Below are 23,804 nucleotides of genomic sequence, written 5' to 3'. Positions count from 1 at the left end.
TTTGATTTTAATAGCCTGGTTTTACCAATAGGTAGGCAAATAATTTAGTAAATATTTGTTTTCATATTTTTTTTAAATTTTAATGATTTTGGTAATTTTTTAAGTTGTTGTACCTCTAATTCATGTAAAAAATAGACAATGGGGACCTTCACGATTCTAATTAGTTTTTAGAAATCTTGTAAACACTCCATAAAATAAACACACACCCCAATTGACATATTCGAGCCCGAATAACCGGGAATTCGAGCAAATTCCCTTAAACTGGAGCCTTATACTTCCCTTAAACTGCACCAGTTTAAGGGAATTTAGAAAAAGGCCTCTAAAATCAACTGTGGCGCGACTTTTTCGTCGATTTCTTGTAGATTCACCTGGAAATGACGTTTCTTATCGTTATAAATGTTCATGTAGCCATTTTATACTTTAAAAATACCCATTTTTTATAGAATAGCGTCACACAAAATTAGCTTATGTTTTTCATCAAAAACCATAGCTGTGAATGAAAAATTAGCTCGACGGCATCGTCCATCGATAGAAGAAAGTCTAATTTACGAACACACCAATCTTAGCGCTTTCAACACACTTGATCACAAACAAATCAATAATTTCAGGTGTATCGAGTACTAATCGAGCAGATATGGAAAAAAAGTTTGGAGCAAATGTCAATTGGGATAAAACTAGCCTGTAATTTTCAGTCTAGATTATTCAAGCCTCAAAGCTAGAATTAAACTCGAGAACCTGATCGAAAAATGGCAAAACAAGGTTTACATTTATCCCAAGGTGCATTAAAGAGATCTGGTGATGGAATCTAGAATCAAAGTGTATGTAGTCCAGGTGGTCTCATAGCACGTTTTTTATAACCAAATTTGAATATCACTTTTTGACAGGATGGGTGAAAACTGTTGTTCAAATAAGCTTTCTGGAGGCTTGACGAATACACAACACACTCTTAAAATCTTCATTCAGCAGCAGAAGCGATAAAAATTTCCCTTCTAAATTCATACACCTTGGGATATGGCTACCTGTATATTATATCCACTTAGATGGCTGCTCGAAAACTGCAATACAATGCAAACAGCTGACAGGCTGAAATTTCAGCCTACGAACTTAAAACAAAAAGGGCCCCAATATTGTTCAGTAAAACTTTTATAATATTAAAACTGTTTTGGAGATGAATTATTATTATTATTATTTATTATTAAAGATTGAATTAAAGATTTTTAATATTTTTTTGAACCTTTTATTAATAAGGACGTCAATTATCAATTTGCCTGTATCCGGCGATTAAAACAGTTGTTCAAAAAAATGCTGCTTGGGTTTCAGATAAACAGGCGTTACGCGTAACGCTAACGTAACGTAGAGGACAACATCCATCTACCGATTGCATACATTCGGGCGTTGCAGGAACTGTACACTATTCAAATGGATTGCACAGCGCAATTAGTAGCTGAACCTGCAAAGCTCATCATGCATCAGGCAAAAGTTTTTATGACGAAAAATTTCACTTGTGAATAAGCACCGCTTAAGACGTTCGCTTAATCCTTCCGGTGCGATAGGAAAGAAAGCGAAAAAAAGAAGAAGAACCAGAGAAAGAAAAACACTGAGAGGGAAACTAGATCTAACACACTCACACGCACACACAATCAAACTTGGAAGTGAACACACTTGAAATAATCTTAATTAAAGTGGATAATAAAAACTACAAATCCGCCTTCCGGGTTCCGCCCGATGCTCGGAACGACCCGGGCGCCACAGGCGCCCAAGGCAATATAAAATTCTGCTGACCGGCTAGCTGTGTTTGTGTGTGTGTGTGTGTGGCCACGCGATACACAGCCCGGAATGCGCATCCTTTTGCTGTGCTTGCATGCAGCAGCAGCCCAGCTCCGTACCATTTTAGTGCCACTTACCTTGCCGCACTGCTTGCACTTGCCCTTCTCGGTGCGCCGGTGCACCCAGTGGTGGGTGGTTTTCGTCTGCTCGCGGTACTGGCGCACGCCCACGTCCCGGAACGTCGGTTTGCACTGCAGATGGCTGCGCTCCATCAGGACCGAGATGCAGCTGGCGTGCGCGATGATCTTGCACGCGGCACACTTCATCCGTGGTCCATGCTTCTGTCGGGAAAGGGGGGGCGTTGAGGGGGAATGAACGGGAAGGATTGGGAAGAAAAAGAGAATAAGAAGAGAGAGCATAAGTACAAGACATAAAATTAAGCTGTGCACAAGAGGAGCGCCCAAAAACCAGAACACACGAACACTGGCGCACGGTTTAAGTGCTTGCAACCGGTTCCCTTCAGATTTTATAGCTCCCGGCCGTGAATTGCGATGTAAAACAAAAGCTTTATCGAGGTTAATTTTTGCCCCCTTTTCCGAAAAAAACACCCAAAAAAACCACCCCCCGAAACGGAAACATTCGCGCACCACATTTAGCCCTTCCTCCGCGCGGGACTCGGGATATTGTGACACGGATGTTTGTTTTACTATCTTCTAGCTGCACTTTTATTTGCCATCGCTTTGGTTTCATTTGCACCGGGCGAAGTGTGATTAGGAGGGAGAGTCAATCAAAAGCGTGGTAAATAAAAATCCTCACCAATGCACCTTTTCCCGGTCGCTGTGACGTCGCTGCTCCGCTGCACTTTACTGCTGATGATTTTCCACTTGCCACTCGAGTTTATCGCCCGACGCGAGGAACTCGTCGTCCTGCGTTGGCGAATTTTGAGAAGCGCAATAAAACGCACATACACACACGCGCGCACGAAAGGGCAGATCTGGTGGCTGGTAAGTGGTGTGTTTATTGCAAAAAAAAAAACCGGCGAAGCCGACCCCAAGGTAAGCGACATCCGAGACACTGCGCGTGACGCAATTATCCTAGCCAAGCCTTGCAAAGGGTCTTCTTCCTTGGGTAGCCTTGCACTGCCTTGGGTCGTAAAAGATGTCGCTTCCCCCGATCGCAGAACCGCAACCGTACCGGGAGCGCATTTGCCGTGTGCAGTGTGCAGTGAAGCGTGGCCGGACATTTGCATTTTCCCTGCACTTGCGTGCCGAGGACGAGCAAATCATCGTTAAATTTTGCTTGTTTTTTTCTTTCGGTGCTATGTCTTTAGAATGATAAGCAAACACTCCCACTCGTTTTGAAGGGGGTTGTAGGGATGGGGAGGAAGCGGGGGTCGTCAAGTGGGATAATCTTGGCCAGCAAGTTACAGCGCGCAAACGTGGCGAACGTTCAAGGGGCGACAGCGATTGGCCATAAAATTAACGAATACAAATTTCCTCTGAAATTGAACAGTTTTGTGCACACAGGTTTAGAACAATTGTATAACGAATGTATTTCTCTTATTGCTTATATCATAAGCAAGCTGGATTCAAATTATAAAAAAAACCTAGTAAGGAAAGCAAAAGGAACTTTTTTTGTGGAATAATACACTATCTTATCATTTTAAACATACAAAAGTCTTCTTGCTGATACAGTGCTGCCATCTGTATGGTCAAATGTATACTCGGCTTTCTTGAAGTCTGTGCTCGAGGTAATACCAATGCAAGTACACCAACAACCTTTTATTTTCAACGAAACTGGGAGGTTTTTCATTCAGTTTTGTTCATTTTGTTCTGAATTTCCTGGAATGCTCTGCTTGTACTGGCGAGGTGGAAGGTGCTGATGGATCGAAGTGAATCGATAGTTGCCATCTTCCTGGATCTAGAACGGGCATCTGTGACAATATTAAGCCCGTCATTGTTATTAACCCCTAAGCATTTTGATATTGTGGAGAGGCAGCTAAACTGGTTTAAAAACTATTTAACACGCAGAACCCAGGGAACATTATTGTAAACTGTGTATCAGAGCCTACAGAATATCCGCCATTGAAGATTCAAGATGAATCATCAATCATTGGATCAATGTTTTGAGATCATGTTTTGTTTTCACATTTTGCATAAAGACAGCAAGCAAGCCACAGTGTCTGCTCTGGATGGGTAATCACAGCTGGAAAATATTGAAATCACCCGTCGGGTAGAATATCGAGGCATTATTTTAGAAGATCAGTTCAAATACCACGCTCACATTGATTGGGTGATCACTAAAGTGGAAAAAAGTGATGGGTAGGTCGACAGGCCAAGAATCTCTAAGCCTCGATAAGAACCTCAACATGTCACTAATTTCACCACGTTTTAAGTATTTCTCGTCTATACTTCTGTTTCTTGGCAATACAGGACAATGGCCATTCAACGACTTCAGAGGTTGCAAAACCGCATTATGAGGTTAGTTCTTCAATCGGATATCGTTATAGCATAGGATTGCGTATCAGACCATGATCCTTATATTAAATCTTTTAGGAGATCTTTTGCCTGGACATCTTCAGGGAGAAAAAGAATAGTTGCAGAGCATATGAGCCCAGCGTGCCTATCTTTGGTTTCCCTAAAGGCCAGAAAATGTTGAAAATCATTCAACGACTTCAGAGGTTGCAAAACCGCATTATGAGTATAGCTCTTCAGTCGGATATCGTTATCACATAGGATTATGTATCAGACCATGATCCTTATATTTATTCTTTTAGGAGGTCTTTGGCCTGGACATCTTCAGGGAAAAAGAATAGTCGCAGAGCATATGAGCCAAGGGTGTTCAGCTCTTTTTTTTTCCAAAAGTGCCAGACATTCTTGATTCTTCAAGTGGATTCAATGGTACACCAGATTTCTCGAAAAAATCAAGAATGCGAGTAGCTTACCAGACTTCAAACGTGGCACGCCCACTAATGCTCACAACGAGATTCATTCGCTGATGATTGTAAGAGGTCAATTCCTGATACATTAGGTTCTCCTGTACGATTGGAACTTGCCATATGCATGTCGCAGTTGGCGCATCAGGCAAAGATCAATTAGTCGGTTCTATGGTTGGTTCTGGATCAATGTAAAGGATGCTAGTGAATACCATGGAGTTAGACCCGTTTTGCCCTGATATAGCTCCATCATAGATATAGTTGGTCGTCTTGGAGGTGTGTATGACTCAGTGCATTCTTTTGCACATCGTCAGATACCACCAGATGGTCGTTAATTAAAAACTACCATAGAGCAATATTGTTGAATGTTTTGGGATAAGAAGTGGGACTTATCATCATCATCATAATTTTTACAGTGGCGCCCTCTAGATGTCCCAAGCAAGTGAGCAACGTGTTTGGGGTTTGAGGCAACCACAGAAACAGTCTTCTGAATCATTCACTGCAAATCTGATATGAGAGCACAATAAAAAAGCAATCGTGGGGCGAATATAAACAAACCAAAAATCGAAAAACAGTCAATGAAACGTGCGGAAAAAAATGTCCCACCAAACTCAGTACGACCGCAATGAATAAACATGCGTGCTTCCGACCGTCACCCCAGCCAATTTGTGGAGCAACCCCGCAGGGGGCGTCGGGCTCTCTCATGCATAATCATCTGCGTGCGATTGATCGCGAAAACATTGAGCATCTCCTGTCTCCGTCGCTCGGTTCCATGTCCTCATGTTTCTGCACTGGGAATTTGCATTTACATGACGAGCTTCTCCCCCTCTCTCTCTTTCTCTCTCTCACTTCCCATTTTGTTTAGTGTCTGTTATTCCCCTTCCCGACGATGGCTTCGTCAGCTCCGATCTGGGCCGGCTGAGCTCCCTTGGAACCAATTATGATGCTTATTACTCTATCGCAACCCCACCTTCCGCTGCTCCCTTTGCCTTGTTTACTAGTTGTGTTGGAGCCAAAATTTGGAGCCCACCCAACCCTCAACCTCCGCCGCGGCTCGCGTCACCTGGAAGCACGACACACACACAGTCACGGACCAGTTGTGGGTGTTTGCGTTTGGTGCATTAACATATTTGCATCTGATTTTTTGCCCCACCTTCTCCGATATCACGCGGGTGCGTTAAAATGCATTGGCTGTTTTTCACCGAGCTGTTGTTTCAACGTTCTATTACCTCTCCCGGGAAAACCCGGGCCAAACGTTATTACAAAACACCAACGCTTCCCGGAAATGCCACTTTTCCATTTCCCAAAAAGGGTGTATCAAATAGCTGCCCACCCACCAGCTCCGGTTCCGCTGAAAACTGAGTTCGCAATTCGGTTGCATCAACAACAAAGACCAAAAAAGATGCCCACCGTCCCGCGGTTGCTATCGATGTTTTCATCGGCCAGCGACCAAATGTTAGCGCAACACAACGCCCACGGCACACGGACACGTGCAATCGAAATGCCAAATCGGAACGACTGCACGCATTCGCTGCAGTATAAATCATGCCTAATGCGGTAATTATGTGGGCCCCGATACTGTCCGGCTGTTGGGATGGATTTATTCAATTGTACCGTTGAGCTGTCTTGCCCGGGCATTCAATATGCTTCAATTAAAATCGCAATATTGTGCACCAAAGCCCGGGTGTCGGTTTACTTGTGCCCTTTACCCAACGCCAGCTCTTTATTTGCTAGATCGTGTACAGTTTGCAGTGTCTGGGTGATGTTAACATTATTTCTAGGTCCAATTATGGCGCGTTTGCAGCAACATTTGAGCCGCATTTTACTGCCACCGCTAGGGGGAGAGCTATGCAAATGGGTTCGAATATTGAATGACTAGTTATAATTGTACGCTAAAAACAATAATAGCCTAAACCCATGCATCACAGTGCATGTGACATTAGTTTTGAAAATGTTGTACATATCCTGGTGAGATGCGGCTTCAATCCCCCGGCGAAAAAACGATGACAAAGAGCGTTGAAGTGTTGAAAATCATACTGAAGAATTAAAAAAATATTAAGATTTAAATTAAATATCAGAGATGCATGTGAATTAAGATTTTGCACGCAGCGAATAAAAACGTAAGCATAAGAAAATGGCTTCGAAAACCCTGTATTGCCATCGAAACGCAATTCAAATAACGAGCTGATGACGCACCCATAGAGAGACATAAAACCGAAACCAAACCCATACCGGTCCTGAGTCCGATACATTACCCATTCTGGCTGAGAAACTGTTCATGCTGACCCCATGCCGGTCCTGGAACTGATACTGAACCCATACCAGTTCTTGAACCGAGCATGAACCCATACCGGTCCTGGAACTGATCATAAATCCATATCGATTCTGGAACCGAACATGATTCCATAGTGGTATTGGAACTGGCCATGAACTCATACTGGTCCTGTAACTGGTCATGTACTCATACCGGACCTGGAACTGACCATGAACCTATACCAGTCATGGAACTGTTCTTGATTCCAAACCGGTCCTTGAACTGATGCTGAAGTCACACCGGTTCTGGAACTGATCATGAGCTCACATCGATGCTGGAACCGATCATGATCTAATACCGGTCCTGGAACTGACCATGAACCCACATCGATCCTGGAACCAAACATGATCCCATACCGGTATTAGAACTGGTCATGAACTCATACTGGTCCTGTAACTGGTCATGTACTCATACCGGACCTGGAACTGACCATAAACCTATACCAGTCATGGAACTGATCCTGATTCCAAACCGGTCCTTTGACTGATGCTGAACTCATACCAGTCCTGGAACTGACCATGAGCTCACATCGATGCTGGAACCGATCATGATCTCATATCGGTATTGGAACTGGTCATGAGCTCATACAGGTCCTGGAACTGATCATGTACTCATAACGTTCCTGGAACTGGCCATGAACTCATATCGGCCCTAAAACAGCTCGCGATTACATTCCGAACTTGCAACTCTACCTGGACCTGGAACAAAACATGAACCAGCTCCACCTATGGAACCGATACAGTCGCAGGTCCGATCAAATAACAAATTCTGTTGGTCGACAAACCATTCCCAGCAAGACTTGAGCAGCGTGAGAAGTATAGCGTAGGAATTTTAGAAGAATTTGTATAGTGATAAATACCTTCACTAAGCTGCACTAAGCGCCTAAAGCTATGCACTTTAGCAATTGTAGAACGAATAACAGCACAGCGCCACTGTGACGGTCATACGCCACAAGGTATGCAATATGTTGCTTAACAATCATCTTTACCCTTATTTTGGCCACGCAACGGCCTTTTTCTTTTGTTTTATATTTTGTTTTGTTTTTTTGTTTTTTTTTTTTTGTTGCTGGTCAAATAAACCTTACCGTGCACTCGTTGTCGCCGACGCAGCAGCAATCGCCCGAAACGGATGTTGGCACCCAGAGATGGTCACCGGAAACGGCATTTTCACTCCAGTCCGGAGTGCAGCGTATCTGACGTCCGTGCGGGTCGCCTCTGAAAATTGGGAAGAGGAAAGAAAGGCGCAAAGCAAAAGGGCATTAATGCACAGCAGAAAAACAAAAAACAAAACCATCGTTGGATCCATGCGTGTATAGAATGTGTTTGTGTAAGATGTGACACCCTTCTCCCATCCGCGCACCGGTACCTTCTTCTCATGCGCAGCGCCACCAGCGAACGGTCCCGGACGCGGAACGCCCGACGCCGGCCGGGCCACGAGCTGCCCAGCCCGTACGCACCCTCGCCCACCGGCCACGGCTGGGCGTACCGGCCGCTGGCGGAGATTTTCCGCACCGCCAGCCCACCTGCTGCCACCGACCGGCGCCGGTACCGGCCACCGGCCGCTCCACCGGGCGCCCCGAACGTACCGAACGAGCAGCGGCGCCCGGGATAGCTGGCGCTCCGGCCGTACGTCGGGGGACAGTGGCTGCGCCGCCTAGCCCGGACCGTCCCGCCTGGCCACCCGCAGCAGCAGCCGCAACGCGACGACATCCGGGCAAGCCGATCGCGCGTACGGTGCAGCAGCCGGCCAAGCTGTCGCTTCGGCCGGACGCGCGCTCGGCTGAGATGTGTGACGCGCGCCACGCACGCCATGCACAGCAGGGAGGCGGTTGATTGCAGCACCATCTTTACGTTTTTTTTATTGTTGGGATGAGATTTGCCGACACAAGCTAAACGGTTTCGCTCTCACAGACACACACACATACACACATTTGGCATTATTCACATCGTATTTGCTTCTGCCAGAGGGCTTCAAGGGCTTATTCTTTTTTTTTTGCACACACATACACACACCAGGACGATTTTCGTTGGTAAACGGCTCAGCCTGACGGTGTCATAATCAACGATCAATTTGAAGCTCTTCAATTACACGCACACACACACACATTTACAACTGTAATATTGAAAGCAAAAGGGTTGGGTGTGGTTCAGATGTTTTTTTTGCTCTCTCTTTCTCTCGCCAGTATTAATTTATTTAATGTTGGACCAAACGAGTGCGCCGTAAAGTATGCAATTAATCTGCGCATCCGTACGCCGTAGTATAAAGCATCACTAATGAGCTTATAATTGGATTAGGTCCAGCAACAGCTCAAAATGCAATATTATGAATCAATCAGCTCTTAGGCACGAACACACACCCACGTAGCTGTCCTACACATAGAAGACAAAAGCGGCTGCAAACAAGTTCTCGGTTTTGCGGAGGCTAATAAAATTGAAGCCCCAAAATGGAGAGCCAACTGGGGATGGGTGGGATTGGGTGACCCGAATACACCCACAACCCTAAAAGAACGAAAAAACCTCATGCACAGCCACACACACACAATTTATTACATTCATATTTTATGAAAAAATGTGTCGAAACTTTACAATTTCGATCAAATTGCATGTTTCTATCATCTATTAAAACCATGTTTTTCGTTTCATGCAGTTTTGGAAAGATCGAGTAACACGGACACCTGATAAGGAGAAAGATAGACACTAGGCAGTCGTCAAATTAGGAATTATACGAGCCACTTCTAACACATCATCGCAGATGCCGAATCTAAGGCATTATTGAAATTTCGGACAGTAACAGCTGACGTTACTTCAGCGTAGAACAAAACACGTAGAAGAATTTAGGACTTCCTGTTAGGAAATTACCTAATTCTACGGCTCCTGCAAGTATGGTGGACTTGCAAATAGTTCGAAATCCAAACTCAACTTTTTGATATTTGTTATCCTATAGAATTTCTTGTCTAATCCTGCACTATATCATATCAATGGTATATTGCAAGCGTGCAAGATATTGGGTTTCCTGAAGTGTCTCCTTAGCATCTTTCAATGATCCTTACTTAAGGTATTTGAAGACATCTCTTCATGGCCAATTGACATCAGAAGTAGTGATGGAAAAAATGAAGATTTCGTGGGACTTGATTCCGGATAGCTCCGAAGTTTTTTGTAATCGATTCCAGATAGTAGGTTCGGAATTAGTTTCCGAAATCGATTCCGGAATCGGCTTCGGAATTGGTTCCAGAATCGGCTTCGGAATTGGTTCCGGAATCGGCTCAGGAACTGGTTCGGGAATCGGCTCCGGAATCGGCTACGGAATTGGTTTCGGAATCAGCTCCGGAATCGGAATCGGAATCGGCTCCGGAATCGGAATCGGATTTGGCTCCGGAATCGGAATCAGCTCCAGAATCGGAATCGGTGCCAGAATTGGCTCCGGAACCAAAATCGGCTGCGACATTGGAATTGACTCCGACATCAGAATTGCCTTCACAACGTAATCGGTTTCGGCATATTCATAGGAATAGGCGTTTGGGTCCAATGATGCTACGTGTTGATAGAGACAAAGAATCAAAATTTACTTGTAAATGATCTATCCACATGGAGATTCCCTGACTTATTTCGCTTCCCACACTTCTTATTTCAATTCAAAAACTAGTCCTCATTCAGGAGCTAACTCCATTTCTGGAGTCAAGCCTGATTCCGTTACCGGAGCAAATTGCGACTCCCAGGTCGATTCCGATTCCGGAGATGATTCTGATTCCGGAGCCGATTCCGATCCTGGAATCGATTCCGGAGTCGACTTCCGAATCGATTCCGGAATCGGCTCCAAAACCAACTCCGAAATCGGCTCCGGAATCGACTCCGGAATCGGAATCAATTCCAGGTTCCGGAATTGATTCCGAACTCGGAATCGGATAGGTCTGATTCCAAGCTCTCACCACTAATCAGAAGTATAATAAATCAAAATTTGCGATGTCCACCTATGTCCCTAGCACAGAGTGTCCACATTTCCTACTTTGGTGTCAGGATGCTTAAATCACTAAAAAACAATACTTTTTATTGCTTTCATTGCGGTTACTTCACCAGCCTTTGGCTTGATAATCATAACGACTCATTCATTTAGTATAACTCCCAAATACAAACGATGCAAGTTGTAGAGCTTCAGATCCGTAGTATTCAAATTAGATCCACAAACGTACGCACGATCTAAAATTTGGTTTTGTTCATAAATTTAACCAATTTTGTAGATATTGTGTCAAAACTTTCAATTTGGCTGCTACATTGTATTCAATATTCAATAATTGCTTCGATCGTGTATTGATAAGAAGTCTTCATCATTCCCACAGTGTCCGTCTTGACCTACATCTTCCCCTACACATCTTACTACGAATCTCATCAAAGTGCACCTATTATTGTGTGCAGCATAAACAAAGCCACCAAATTCTGAACTGTGGTAGAGTGGTGGAAAAGTCTAGTAGCGGCAGATACGGTTGCCGCTCAACGGAAAACCACCAAGTTAAGCTGCAAGCGTTGGCGCGATGAGCGAGAATGATAAATATTCCTGACGGGAGCATCGTCAAGTCAAAGTAGTACGTGCGTGGGCCACAGCGCTAGCCGTAAATGTATCTTCTAATTCGCCTGAGGTTTTCCCCTGCTGCCTCGGCAACCGAAGCTTGTTGTTTGTCGGAAAGTTTGAACCATTTTTAGGCAAACACACACACACACGGCAGCATCACGTATCCGAAACCGGCCCAGGCTTTCATCGAAATTGTTTTCCACCGCGCGGAACCGCAGCTTGTTTGCGCTGGTTCCGGCAACCTGGTTAACTGGCAGCGGCAGTAATAGTGTATTTATTTTGCTCGACTGTTTTGCAACATTCAACCTGTGGCCGGCGCAAGAGCGCTCAGTGTACCGGAGCGCAAACCTGGCACCTGGCTCGGATGCAAACACTGAGTCCCTTCTACGGACCGAGTTTAGGCTTAAAAAAAAGCGATCGCTTTGCACACTGCGAACACAACAGCTAACCCACGAACGCGAACTCGCGAAACTTTGACGACGTTTCAACCGATGACAACAGACGGCCGACGGTGACTGTCACTGTGACGCTCTGCCACAGGTAACATGGTTGATGGAGATTGCACACACTGTGCGCGGATGTGGCCTGTTTATTGACATGTAGTTTTGCACTGCCGTGGCGGGATTCGAAGGGTCGGGGCTGTGGCCTGCCAGACCTTTCCGGGCGAATGCCATTGGCCATTGGCATTGCATTGGGGGGCTTCTACTCCTCCTCCACGCGATGGGGTAAATATGACGGAGCTTCATTCACGCGGCCCGAATGCGTGCCGCGTGCTTATCTTATCTCCGCTTATTGCTGTGCCAGAGCAGGCGGTTTCGTGTGGGGGAACAATACCGGCAACAATGAACCGGAACACATACACACACACACACACACTCAGAACTGGTCCTGTGGCTTTGGGTGAACTGCATTTACATGATATCTAAACGCCACATGTTCGGGGTTTATTTTTGTTTTTTTCTGAGGCTCTATTTGCTTTCCTTACTACAACTGCTATAGGGTGTTTCCTCACAACCAACAAAACAGCCTAATAGTTTTCTGTACAACTAATAAAATGACAATTTTGATCAATTTATTGTGCAGGAAAACACTAGCAAACAGCCATTAGAACAGAAAATCTATTTGATAGAGAAATCGATGATACGGTATTATTTTGTCCAACATTCTGTACGAAACACCCTTTAGTTCATATGACGTCTTGCCTGAGACCGTGGATAAAATTATTTACATTTCTCTTCATCTGGTGTTTTTGGGACAACGATAACCCCAGGATGGTAAAAACAATGCGCTTCATTTGAGCATCTACACGACTTTTCACTTTTACTCCGGAAGAGAATCGATATACGGCCTTCGTAAGGTGCCGAGTGCGTCTATTCTTACGACCACCAAACCACTCTAGACAAGCGCCGCTTGCAGCCAATAATATTTAAAGCTGTAAGAGTGTTGTCGTGTTTGAACCACTTGATGGAAGCTGTTCATGCCGTTTTGGATAACAAAAACACTGGTCTGCATTGACATAGAAACGTGAATAACACACTGCTACACTTATTCACTAGGTCAGCTCCGAAATTCATTTCAACTAAACTGTTCGCGAATAGCGGCACAGCGTCCGCACTGAACCAGCGAACCAGAGATCGCACACTTCTACCGTCAATCGGCCAACATCGGACCGATCTCCAAACCGGGCGGGCACGCTGTCAATTAAAAATGGACGATTGTTTTCCCAAACTACGCGCGCGCGGTACCGATTAAACTTGACAAATGAGCATCTTGCGTTGCCCTTTTTTTGTACGTGTCGTGCTACGGGGCCTGATTCGCTTCCGACCGCACCCATTCAAACAACCGCGTACCGTTGGGCAAGTGGAGCTTGTACAAACAAACAATCACGTCTCGGTGTGTGGCACAAATGGCATGCGAAAGCCGTTCGCCGTACGGTGGACAAACACACAGAAAACCCCTCAACAGTAGGTATAGCACGCGGCGAAAGATGCCAACACCGGCCGACGGTGAGGATCGTACTGCTCGCTGTGACAGTACGGTGACACACACACCCAGCGGTACCACTCAGTGACACACATGCATAGGGAGAGCGTCCACACACGTTCAATGATCTTGTGCGCTGCGGAGAAACGATCTCTCGAGTTTATTGTTCCCGCGCAGCTCCAGTTTGGCCGGTCGGTGGGACACGCACGCGTGTGACGTAATTGGCTGCAATTCGAGCAGTAAGCACCGAAGGAAGGCACACACAAGCACAAAGCTGTGTGTGGGCACTCAGACTCACAGCGGATCTCCTGTAGCAGATAGATGTGCGGCAGCTTTATCGCCAGCGTTGCGCCAATTTGGTGTGCGCCACCGGCTTGTGCAAATAATTAAGATAAATTAATTCAAGGTGAGCGCGTATTGCCAAATACCAAGACCATCGGTCGGATGACATCAGCCAAAGATATCGTGATGCGGGCACTGACCGGATTTAGTGTTGCTTGCTTCTGTGTTTACTGCCATAACTAGTAGGCCCAGTATGTCTCAGACTCTTACAGCTCCTCAAATGTGTTCTAAGCTCATCATCAAGACACAACCGTTTATCTGCTCCGAAGTTCTCCTTCACACATTTAACCCTCTAATGACTATGTGAAACAGCAAGAATAGGAGATCTTTTAGATTTGCTGAAAAAATGGCTCAAAAAATCGGTGTAAGATGTAGTTGTCACATGATTGAGTGTATTAAGAAATAATGTATGCTTTACAGATACAGAAATTCAAAAACCAAATTTTATGACAACTCTGAATAAACAAGATTCCTTTGAGAACCATAAATGAAACCAGCAGTTCCAGTTTGAGCTATTAAATATCTGGTGACGAAATTATGAGCTCGAAAGGGTTTAGTTGCTATCCTACGGCATCAATGTAGTCCCTGCACTGTTCAGTCAAGGGAACTGTATACAAATTCGATTTGGAAATAGTTATCGGAAGTTTGGCGTTTCGATCTCGCCACTCTTGACCGAATAAGGACCTACCCAGCCTACTGATGCCTCTCTGGAGTTAAGTGGAATAGCAATTGCACTAAGTGTGTAGTAGAACATCTCGCACCGAGCACCAAACTGTGCTGGCATGAGTTAAAGCGGTAGTGCCTAATGTCTCGACATCATCTCTGGCTTTAAAGTAGCCGCGCGGAAAGCTTTTGAATCAATAAACAACATGCATGCACCTTCAGCACTGCTCCAGGCTGCAAGTTATCACCATTTCTGTTCCTGTGCCGTCCAAAAAGCGAAACAAAATCTTCCCGATCTTTATAGTGCTATCGGAGAGAAAGAGAGAAAATAAAACAGTTACAAAAATTAGGGTATTGAATGTTTTACAAAAAAACCTTCCCCACTTCTGTTTCAGCCAGGGATAAGTGTCCTTCGGCAACAAACACTTCGCCCGAAATATGTCCCAAGAGGAAGGCAGTAAAAAAAACTGTCAAATATCCGGCAGATATCCGGGCAAAACATACCATGGGACCTTTCTCAACCCTCTCACCCTCTGCTCAAACCACCCATCAGCACACGAAACGGATCAGCACTCCGGTCGGATTCTTCTCCCAGTGTACGTGAGAAAATTTCCTGATTAGCGAAGACATTGCGCTAGCCGGTGCTCTTTCCGCATGGGCTTTAACGTCGAGTCCTTTGCACGCGCCACCTACACCTACATCTTTTGATCCTTCCTTGGAATGTTGCCGTCCCACACACACACATAAACACAGACACAAGTACGCTGGTATTTGACCCGGTGCCCGTTTGTTTCTCTGAAGGGGGAGTTTTTTCCCCCGCATCCGGAACCCTTTCCGCCCTTTCCGGGTGACTGTTCGCTCCAACTTTCGCCCTTCTTTGCACACAGAGGTATGCGCACGAGCTTGTATAAAATAAAATTTACCGCGCGCGTGTGTGTCTGTACGTTCTACTCTGTTTAGAAAATATTACATTAGCACCGGCACACTGTGCACACCCATGCACTGTACAGGTACGTGTTGATGCTTCTGTCGTCTGCTGACGTCTGGGCTGGGCAGGCCGAACGCAATTAAGCATAGGAGCGCACTTCAGCCCGCTCGCTCTGCACGGCAACTTTCTTCGCGAGCTCTTGAACTTCCGGCGGCCTTCCATCTTGACCGTGCGGGCATTCCCATGTTGCCACCACACCCGTCCCCAGCAGACCCCCCCCCGTTTTATGGTACGGAGTTACGGCAGCTAGCGAGAGGCACCCGCACCTAAGTAATAGGAGGAGCGCTCGCTAATTAAAGCGAGAAACTAACAGATACCATTCCCGGCCAGGTTCCAAGTTCCACTGCCGTTGCCGGTGTCGTTTGCGAGCAGCGTAGAGCCGTGCGAAGGAAGCTGCACCAGAAAGACCCCGGCAGTAATCCGAAATAAGCATGCACACACACACACATACACACACTCGCCACCCTTAACACTGGAGAGGAGCACGAAACACACATTTTTAATTCAAGCTGATGAATAGTTAATTGCAATCGTAGACCTTCGCTGCTCACATACCCATACACACAACAAACCTGACAACGCTCGCTCGCGTTGTCTCGCCCGCTGTCAACTGCTGTGCTCCTCGGCCCCTGCATCCCGCCCCCCGGCTTTACCTGCCCAAACAGCACACACACACACACATTCGGTGACGCAGTCCAGGCCGGTTCTAAAATGGCGGCAACACATCCGGGCCGCTAAAGCGGAAAATCCAGAACGCATTTTAGATGTCAGGTAGTTCCCAGACATCGCGGGATACGGTTACTTGTCCCGAGACGGAACATGCGGTGGGGGAGGGAACGGTATTGGTTTAAACTTCCTTCGAAGTTACCAAACACCGCAATGGTTTCGTTTTGTTGAAATTGGAAAATGTTTAAAAACATGTCCAGAGGATAACTTCTCTGGTCGACATCTCGGTCAAACGCCTGAAGGCGTGTTTTCTTTTTAATATCTACACACTGCCATTTTGATTCCGTGTTTGTGTTCCAAAATTACCTGTAGTAATGGGGATTTTTTTTTTTAACAAAATTTCCATAAGTTGTGAAATCTTTATTAGCTACAAAAGCTATCTAGTTCCTATTATATTATTGATTTTGAAGGATTACTAAGCCAAAGACAAAACATTATTTTGTAAAAGCAGACCAAAGAATTCCAGATTCTTAAGGATTGCCTATGCAGAGTCATGCTTATGCCTATAAAGTTAATACCTTTAGGCAATGAAGTAATGTAGTTCATTCACTACCTTCTCAATGTTTGTTGTCTTATATAGATCAGTATAGACGCTCCATCTTAAAATATGTTTCTAGAGTAGTTTTAATCACCTGCATTGCTTGCACGAAAACAGGCAATGGAGCTACAATTTCATGTTAACATTTCATCCAACAAGTGCCAAACTTCAATTGAAAAACGTTACAAAATGCTTCTGAGCAAGGAGGTTTCATCAATCCAAATTATATATCAACCAGGGTTTCCGAGTTACTTACGGAAGCTGATCTGACGAAAAGCTGTTTGACAGAAACAGGCCTCCGTTTGAGTCAGGCAATGCAAATGTTTCACAAAATCGAAATATCAAACGCGCATACCAAATCTACATTTTTAACACTTTTTCTCAATCGATCCAGTCATATACAGGGTTTTCCAGGAGTTTTCATAGCTGTGGGACACTTTATTGACTCTTTCTTACGTGAAATGAACTTAATGTAATGGGAAGTGGACTCCATAGCACCCTTGTTGGGCAGATCCAATAGGAATTTCCAAGAAGCCTGTTCAAAAAGCGTGCCAGAGAGATCAATTTCCATTATATCAACTTCACTTCCCATAAGAAAGAGTCAAGGAAGAGTCCCACAACTCTGAGAACCCCTGGAAAACTCTGTAAATGTCCTTATAGATGTAGAAAAATGCTGTGCGCTGTATTTCCGCGGATTTTATGCTAATTGTTGAACTATTTGCTAAAAGTGAGTAATATTTCTAACTCCAAGTTAAATTTTTTAGATCTTTCGCATGATTTTTAACACCCCACAAGCTGAACTGAGTTTGACAGTTCCTTGAAGCGTGTTGAAAATCATATAGAAAAACTGAAAATGTTCTGCGATGCAAATACAACATGAATCAAAATCGACAATTATGTTGTTGTTGTTGTTGTTGTTTATTGGACTGTGAAATCCTATAATGCTGTTAACAATGGAGAGTGACTTGGAAATCTGCTGTATGAAGATTACATTACATAGCAATTCGATCCTTCGACAGTGGTTCAACAAAATAAACAGGCTTCTCAGCTATATTCCAATGATGTTCAGGTCTGGAGGTTACCTTAACTACCACCACAAAAACAAATATTAAAGGTACGACATGTATAAAGCTTGTTTTTGAAAATATAACACGTGTAAATATAGTTCATTAGCAATATGTTAACATATTCTGCACAGAAGCAGCCATAAAAATAACCTTGCTAGGTGCATAGTTTAGTGTGTCAATTTTACCAATACTTTTAGGCGTAACTGTGGCTTTAGCGCGCCCGAAGTATGCAATCCACTCGACAAAAGTAGCTTCTTTCAACATGGTCTCAAAAACCCAAGCCCCAAAACCATCCCAGAAGAGGTCCAATCGATCGAAACCCCGGTTCGAACCAATAACAATGTATCACAGTTGACGTGTTGGCCGCGGCAGCACGTCTTTGAAAACAAAACCGATTATGGGAAACGTTTATCGGTCTACCATTCGCGCTGACTGCTTTCGCAGGGGCGCACACACACACGCACGTACACGTTCGCAAGGCGCGTCAATTTTGAATCGACAGCTCGCCAGCGAAGGACGCGCCAACATGTACGGTAGCGTCATTGTTTCGCCCACTTAGTTTGGTCCGATCGTTTTTGTGCTTTTTTTTGGCTAGAGACAACTATACCTCTCAACAGCTTCCTCCTCCAAGGGCCATTTCCCAGTGCACTATAATCGTTAAGAGGGTGGCGATTCGTGTGGTTCAATTCGTTGCCTTTCCTTTCAATGTCTGCTGCCAGTGCTCGCCGACGATGGCCTTCACGTGGCAATTACTTTTGACATTCTAAAGAAACATTCGTCTGCAAGCTCACACACACACACACACATTCGTTTTACTCGAAAAGCGTGCAATTTTGAGCTGTTCTCGCCTACGCCACGCCATTGGAAGTGATTGCCCCGAGGCAAAAGCCTCATCCCTTTGGCCCATCAACCGGTTACGCGCAGAGAACAAACTTCCCGAACGCCGGCCGTCCTTTTTGCGTCCATCTATACCGCTTGCGTCGTTTGACGGTAGCAGCAGCAACAACAACAACAACAACAACAGGAGCAAAATCTTGTCCATAATATTGGATATTCTTGAACCCACTTGCGCGCTCCTTTTTTCTTTCTAAATTCGTGTGACGCGTTGAACAACACACAGTCCAATCACTAACCGAGCAATGTCTTCAAGAAGTCAAACGCTTGATGGAAGAACTTGTATGAGCAGGAAGGCGCCAAAGAGACAGAGAGAGAGAGAGAGAGCGACCCAAGCCCCTAGCAAACCCTCCGGGAGCCAGAAACTCCGGACGAGACGACGAAATCCATTACACACAACAACAACCCAGCAAACGACCACCAGCGACACAGGCACACAAAGTTGGAGCGACCCGAGCCAAACACGAGCGAACGGGTCGGGCGAGCAGCGCCGGCAGAAGGGTCAAACTTTTTCCTGACCCGAAGGCGCACCCCAAAATGACCTGCGAATCTAATCGAAAAACATAAAAGATCAAGCGTGCGGTGGCCCAAAGTTATAGGCGGAAGGAGGTGACTCGTTCCATTTGTCACACCGCAGGAGGGGGAGGTGAGGGGGTGCGTTAGCAACTTTCACCGTTCTGCGGCGGGGGGAGAGCAGGAGCCAGCCAAACGCATTACAGTAAATTTTCCACCAGCGAAAGTTCTAGCCCGCCCGTAGCCGCCGCCATCGAGGGCCGTAGGTTGAACAAGATGCTCCATGACAACCTTCTTCCGTTAGCGTTTTGGGAGACTGGCACGCACAGACAGCAGCGACGCTTTAAGAAGCCGTTCGCATCCCGTGCAGAGGACGACTGCCGTGCGGTTGGGCGTTTAAATCAATCTTGCGCTCTTGAGGTGAGCTTGGGCAATGGTGCGGGTGGTAATTCTTGCGGAAAACGAGCGGTATGCTCATCCATCATCCCGAAACGAGTGCCTAGCACATCCGGCAGGTTGTACAGATGTACAAAAACTCAATTACCACAAACTCCACTAACGTGCGAACTCTGGCATTGCAGGCTTTGGACGACTCTAGATGCAGGCTTTAGGCACCAGTCCAGTAGATGCATGCCCGGGACCAACATCTAGGAAAGAGTTCAAGAGGTATGCTACATGCTGCCTACAATTGGGACCGAGTGCGGTTTTAGGACTCACGCCCGCATGGTGTCTGCCCAAAAGCCTGAAAATTCAAAAGTCCTCTCTCGAGCACAACACCATTCATTGACTCTATTCCGACGGACCATTGCACAGTGGTCATTAGGGAGGATAAAATTAAATTAGTTTCTTGATTTTTAGGATTAAACTAAGGCAAACTTAAACTATTACAGCTGTAAGTCTGAAAACGTACGATGTGTTGACGACCACAGTCAAGAATTTATAAAAAATGGATTCTGTTTTCAAATCGTGCAATTTGAAGAACACAAAACTAAAGCCTTAAATCACTGTCAACATTGAGCACATCCGCAAATATGCGTGATTTGATGAATTATTAGGCATATCCTTTGCGATGACCAATAAACAGTGACTCATTCGTCAGCACCGAACTCAATCGTAACGTAATGAAATGAACGTGACCTAAGGATTTTAAACAATAGTACCTTTAGAGCCTGAAATTGAATTTTTGAATTTGAATGTCTGATTTCCTTGTATGAGTTTTGTCATTGTTGCGTACCGAGCTTATCCAGCAGACCGTGGGAAGAAGTGGTCTCTTGCTGGAGTCACAGGGTCGAGTAATGGTTCAAGGATTTGTGTACAGGTGCTAGTGTCTGGATGTATAGGAATATCTATGCAGTCAAAAGAGATTGATTCGAGCAGAATTCCAGCAGAGCTCCATTTCCTCTTAAACCTCCTCATGTGTTGCTCACACACATAATCTGTCAAATAACAAACTAAAATGACTTGTTATTGAGGCACAATAGTTGTATCAGATCATTTATTTTGAACCGTGGGCAGATTGTTGCTTCAAAAACTACTTTTAGTTTCTATCATCGGAACAGATAGTTTTTTATGCACTTCAAAATCAAAAAATACAAAATAAAAAATACAAAAAATCTTTTTTCATCCCGTCATTTGTTCGAAACTGCCCCACTATGCATCGGTAGAATATCGATGATTCGTAGGAATTGGGCTCGAGCGGGCAAAACGGTACGGAATGTTGTACAATTTGCATACCGGCAGGCGCTCATGCTCATGCATTAGCAGTCTCGCTAGACAGATGGCGCTCCTATGACAGGATAGGCTGCTCGTCATCGCCGCTGTCTGCAATCAGTTGCAAGGGAGACAGAGCGAGAGAGCGAGAGAAAGTTAACGAAGCGAAACTAATACAGTGAATCTATACCAGCGTTTAGAACCAGTATAATGACATTACTTTCTCAAAGCGACCGTTTTTGACGTCACACACACACACACGCGCACGTGAACAAGCGCAAAAATCGAATATTCCAAAGGCTGTGGAGGGGCGAGAGGGAAGAAGCGCAGCACACGTCACAAATTAAATGCAAATGTTTGCCCACTGTCGTGATTGTTTGATGAATGTGTCTGTCCGCGCTTTTCCCTCTTACGCTGTGTATGTGTGTGTGTGCGCGTCTGTGTGTGTGCGCGCGTACGTATCCGTGCTTTTTCTTTTGTTATTTCTCCTCCCCCTCAACGACGTCACCCTTCCTGCTCCTCCTGGGGCTGTTGTTGTTGCTATCGTCGTCGTCTAATTTTATGTATTAGCTTTTCATGACGCCGCTTCTATTGCGGCTCACTGACACATTCACATACCCACACACACACACACACACACAAACAAGCACACACACTCTTTCTTGTGCTTGAGCTTGTTTGTGTACCAAGAATCGGTAGCGGCGAAATGCGTGCCAGGATGTGCCGGTGTATCGTACAGTAAAATCATCGCGCCATCATCGTAAACGTCGCAATGAATGTCATCTTCAGCGGAATCATAATTTGAGCCGCCTAACACCACCTGTCACCCTGCCAGGCCCTGCCTAAAACCATGCTTTTCGTGTGGGTTCGTTGGTTTCCATGGGTTCATCGGGGCAGGAGATAACAACACAGAAATAAAAAGGGAAAACAAACAACAACAACCACGCCACCAGGTTGCGATCCCTGTACTCGTCCACCGTAAACATAGCGCTCGTCATCATCGGGAAGGATTCATTCCTCCCCACTCCCTATCGCTTTCTCTTTTTCGCTCATTTTCTCACTAGCTTCGCTTCGTTCTACCAGCGCGTTATCATTCAAATTGCCATCGGTATCGGTTTTCCATACCCCTGGCACACAGCTTTGCCTTCGGCAGGAAGGATTCTTTCTTTTTCTTTTTGGCTTTTAACGATCGGAAACATTTCCCGAGCAAATGAGCAACACTTGCAGACTGACAATAATAAAAGCAATGGCGGTACGAATGGTGAAATGTAGAAAGAGATCCTTCTGATTCTGTAGCAGCAGACAGTCGATTAGTGATTGAAGACCGAAAGTGGTTTTTCTGTATGTGCGTGAGTTAAATATACCTTCAACATAACCTGCATTCGTTTCCTGCTCGCAATTGCTTTGACAGTGATTTTATACTGAACCCATTCCTGCCGAGATGGCTGGGCCGGTTGGGAGAGGATGTTGTGAGGACATGACAGCGTCATTTCATTACATTACGCCACATCTGCCAGCATTTGTATTTTTTGCGGTACCGCTCATAGAGCGCACTTAGAAAATCGGCGAGAAAGGTAAGCAATCTAGTGGTGGGTAAAGTTGGCACAAATCTGGAATCGACTCCGATCCGACTCCAAACATTTCGGAACGACTCTGGAAGGTAGGTCCGCGCAGCATTATCTGGAGCCGTTTGGAATCATTTGAAGCCTTCCGGAATCACCCGGAGTTATTCGGAGTCGGAGTCGTCCAGATTCATCCGAAGTCATTCAAATACATTCGGAGTCATCCGGAGTCATCCGGAGTCTTCCAGAGTCATTTGAAGTCATCCGGAGTCGTCCGAAATCATCCGAAGTCGACGGGAGTCGGAGTTGCCTGGAATCACTCGGAGTCGTCCGGGGTTATCCGAATTTATCGTGAGTCATCCAGAGTCATCCAAAGCCATACGGAGTCATTTGGAGTCATCCGAAGTCGTCCAGAGTCATTCTGAGTCATCCAAAGTTATCCGGAGTCAGAGTCGTCGTGATTCATCCGCAGTCGTCGGAGTCATCTGAAGTCATTCCAAGTCCTCCGGAGTTATCCAAAGTCATCTGGAGTTATTCTGATTCGTTCAGAGTCATCCAAAGCCATCTGGAGTTATCCTGATTCGCTTAGAGTCCTCCAAAGTCACCCCGAGTTATCCTGATTCGTTCAGAATCATTCAAAGTCATCCGGAATTGTCGCAAGTCGGAGTTGTCCGAAATCTTTCGAAGTCGTCCGGGGTTAGCCGAATTCGTCCGGAGTCATTCCGAGTCATCCAATGTCATCTGGAGACGTCCAAAGTCGTCCGGAGTCAGAGTTGTTCGGAATCAGTACTGTCTGGAAACAACTGGAGTCGTCTGGAGTCGTCCGGAGTCTGCCAAAGTCTACCGGAGACGGAGTCGTTTCGGAATCGACGACTCCGGACGACTCTGACCCCGGCCGGCTCCGAACGACTCCGGACAACTCCGACTCCAGACGACTCCGGACGACACCGGTCATGATTGGACTACAAATAATCACACCACTAAGGCAAAACCCTTTACCGTGACGCTTTGATTGCGTTACTGTGCGTTACGCTTCGAATCAACGCGAAACAAAACCGGACGTAAATCAATTGCCTTCTGCGTACGGATCGCAACTGGAAATAGATTAGCTTCGTGTTTGGGTTTCGCTTCCCCTGAAATGGGTTGTTACTTACGAATATTGTGGGTGAGAATGTTTGTCTGTGTCTGTGCACGCATGGATCCTGTACCTGTACGTATAGCGGCTGCTACACTGCTTTT

The 23,804-nt window shown here is 45.5% G+C and overlaps 1 protein-coding gene across 1 annotated transcript in view; it reads right to left on the bottom strand.

The window, feature by feature from the left end:
* Positions 1–23,804, bottom strand: part of LOC121589766 (eye-specific diacylglycerol kinase) — a 130,062-nt gene that overhangs the window by 30,961 nt on the left and 75,297 nt on the right. Inside the window, exons 5-7 of the mRNA XM_041908888.1 lie at positions 8,382–8,860; positions 8,101–8,230; positions 1,905–2,108 (exon numbers count right to left, since the gene is read on the bottom strand). Coding sequence (XP_041764822.1) covers positions 1,905–2,108; positions 8,101–8,230; positions 8,382–8,860 — 813 coding nt within the window. The remainder of the gene's footprint in view (positions 1–1,904; positions 2,109–8,100; positions 8,231–8,381; positions 8,861–23,804) is intronic.

Source organism: Anopheles merus, chromosome X (assembly GCF_017562075.2).
Source record: "Anopheles merus strain MAF chromosome X, AmerM5.1, whole genome shotgun sequence".
Lineage (NCBI taxonomy): Eukaryota > Metazoa > Arthropoda > Insecta > Diptera > Culicidae > Anopheles > Anopheles merus.
Note: the sequence above shows the minus strand (reverse complement) of the source record. Positions and strands in the feature narration are given on the sequence as shown.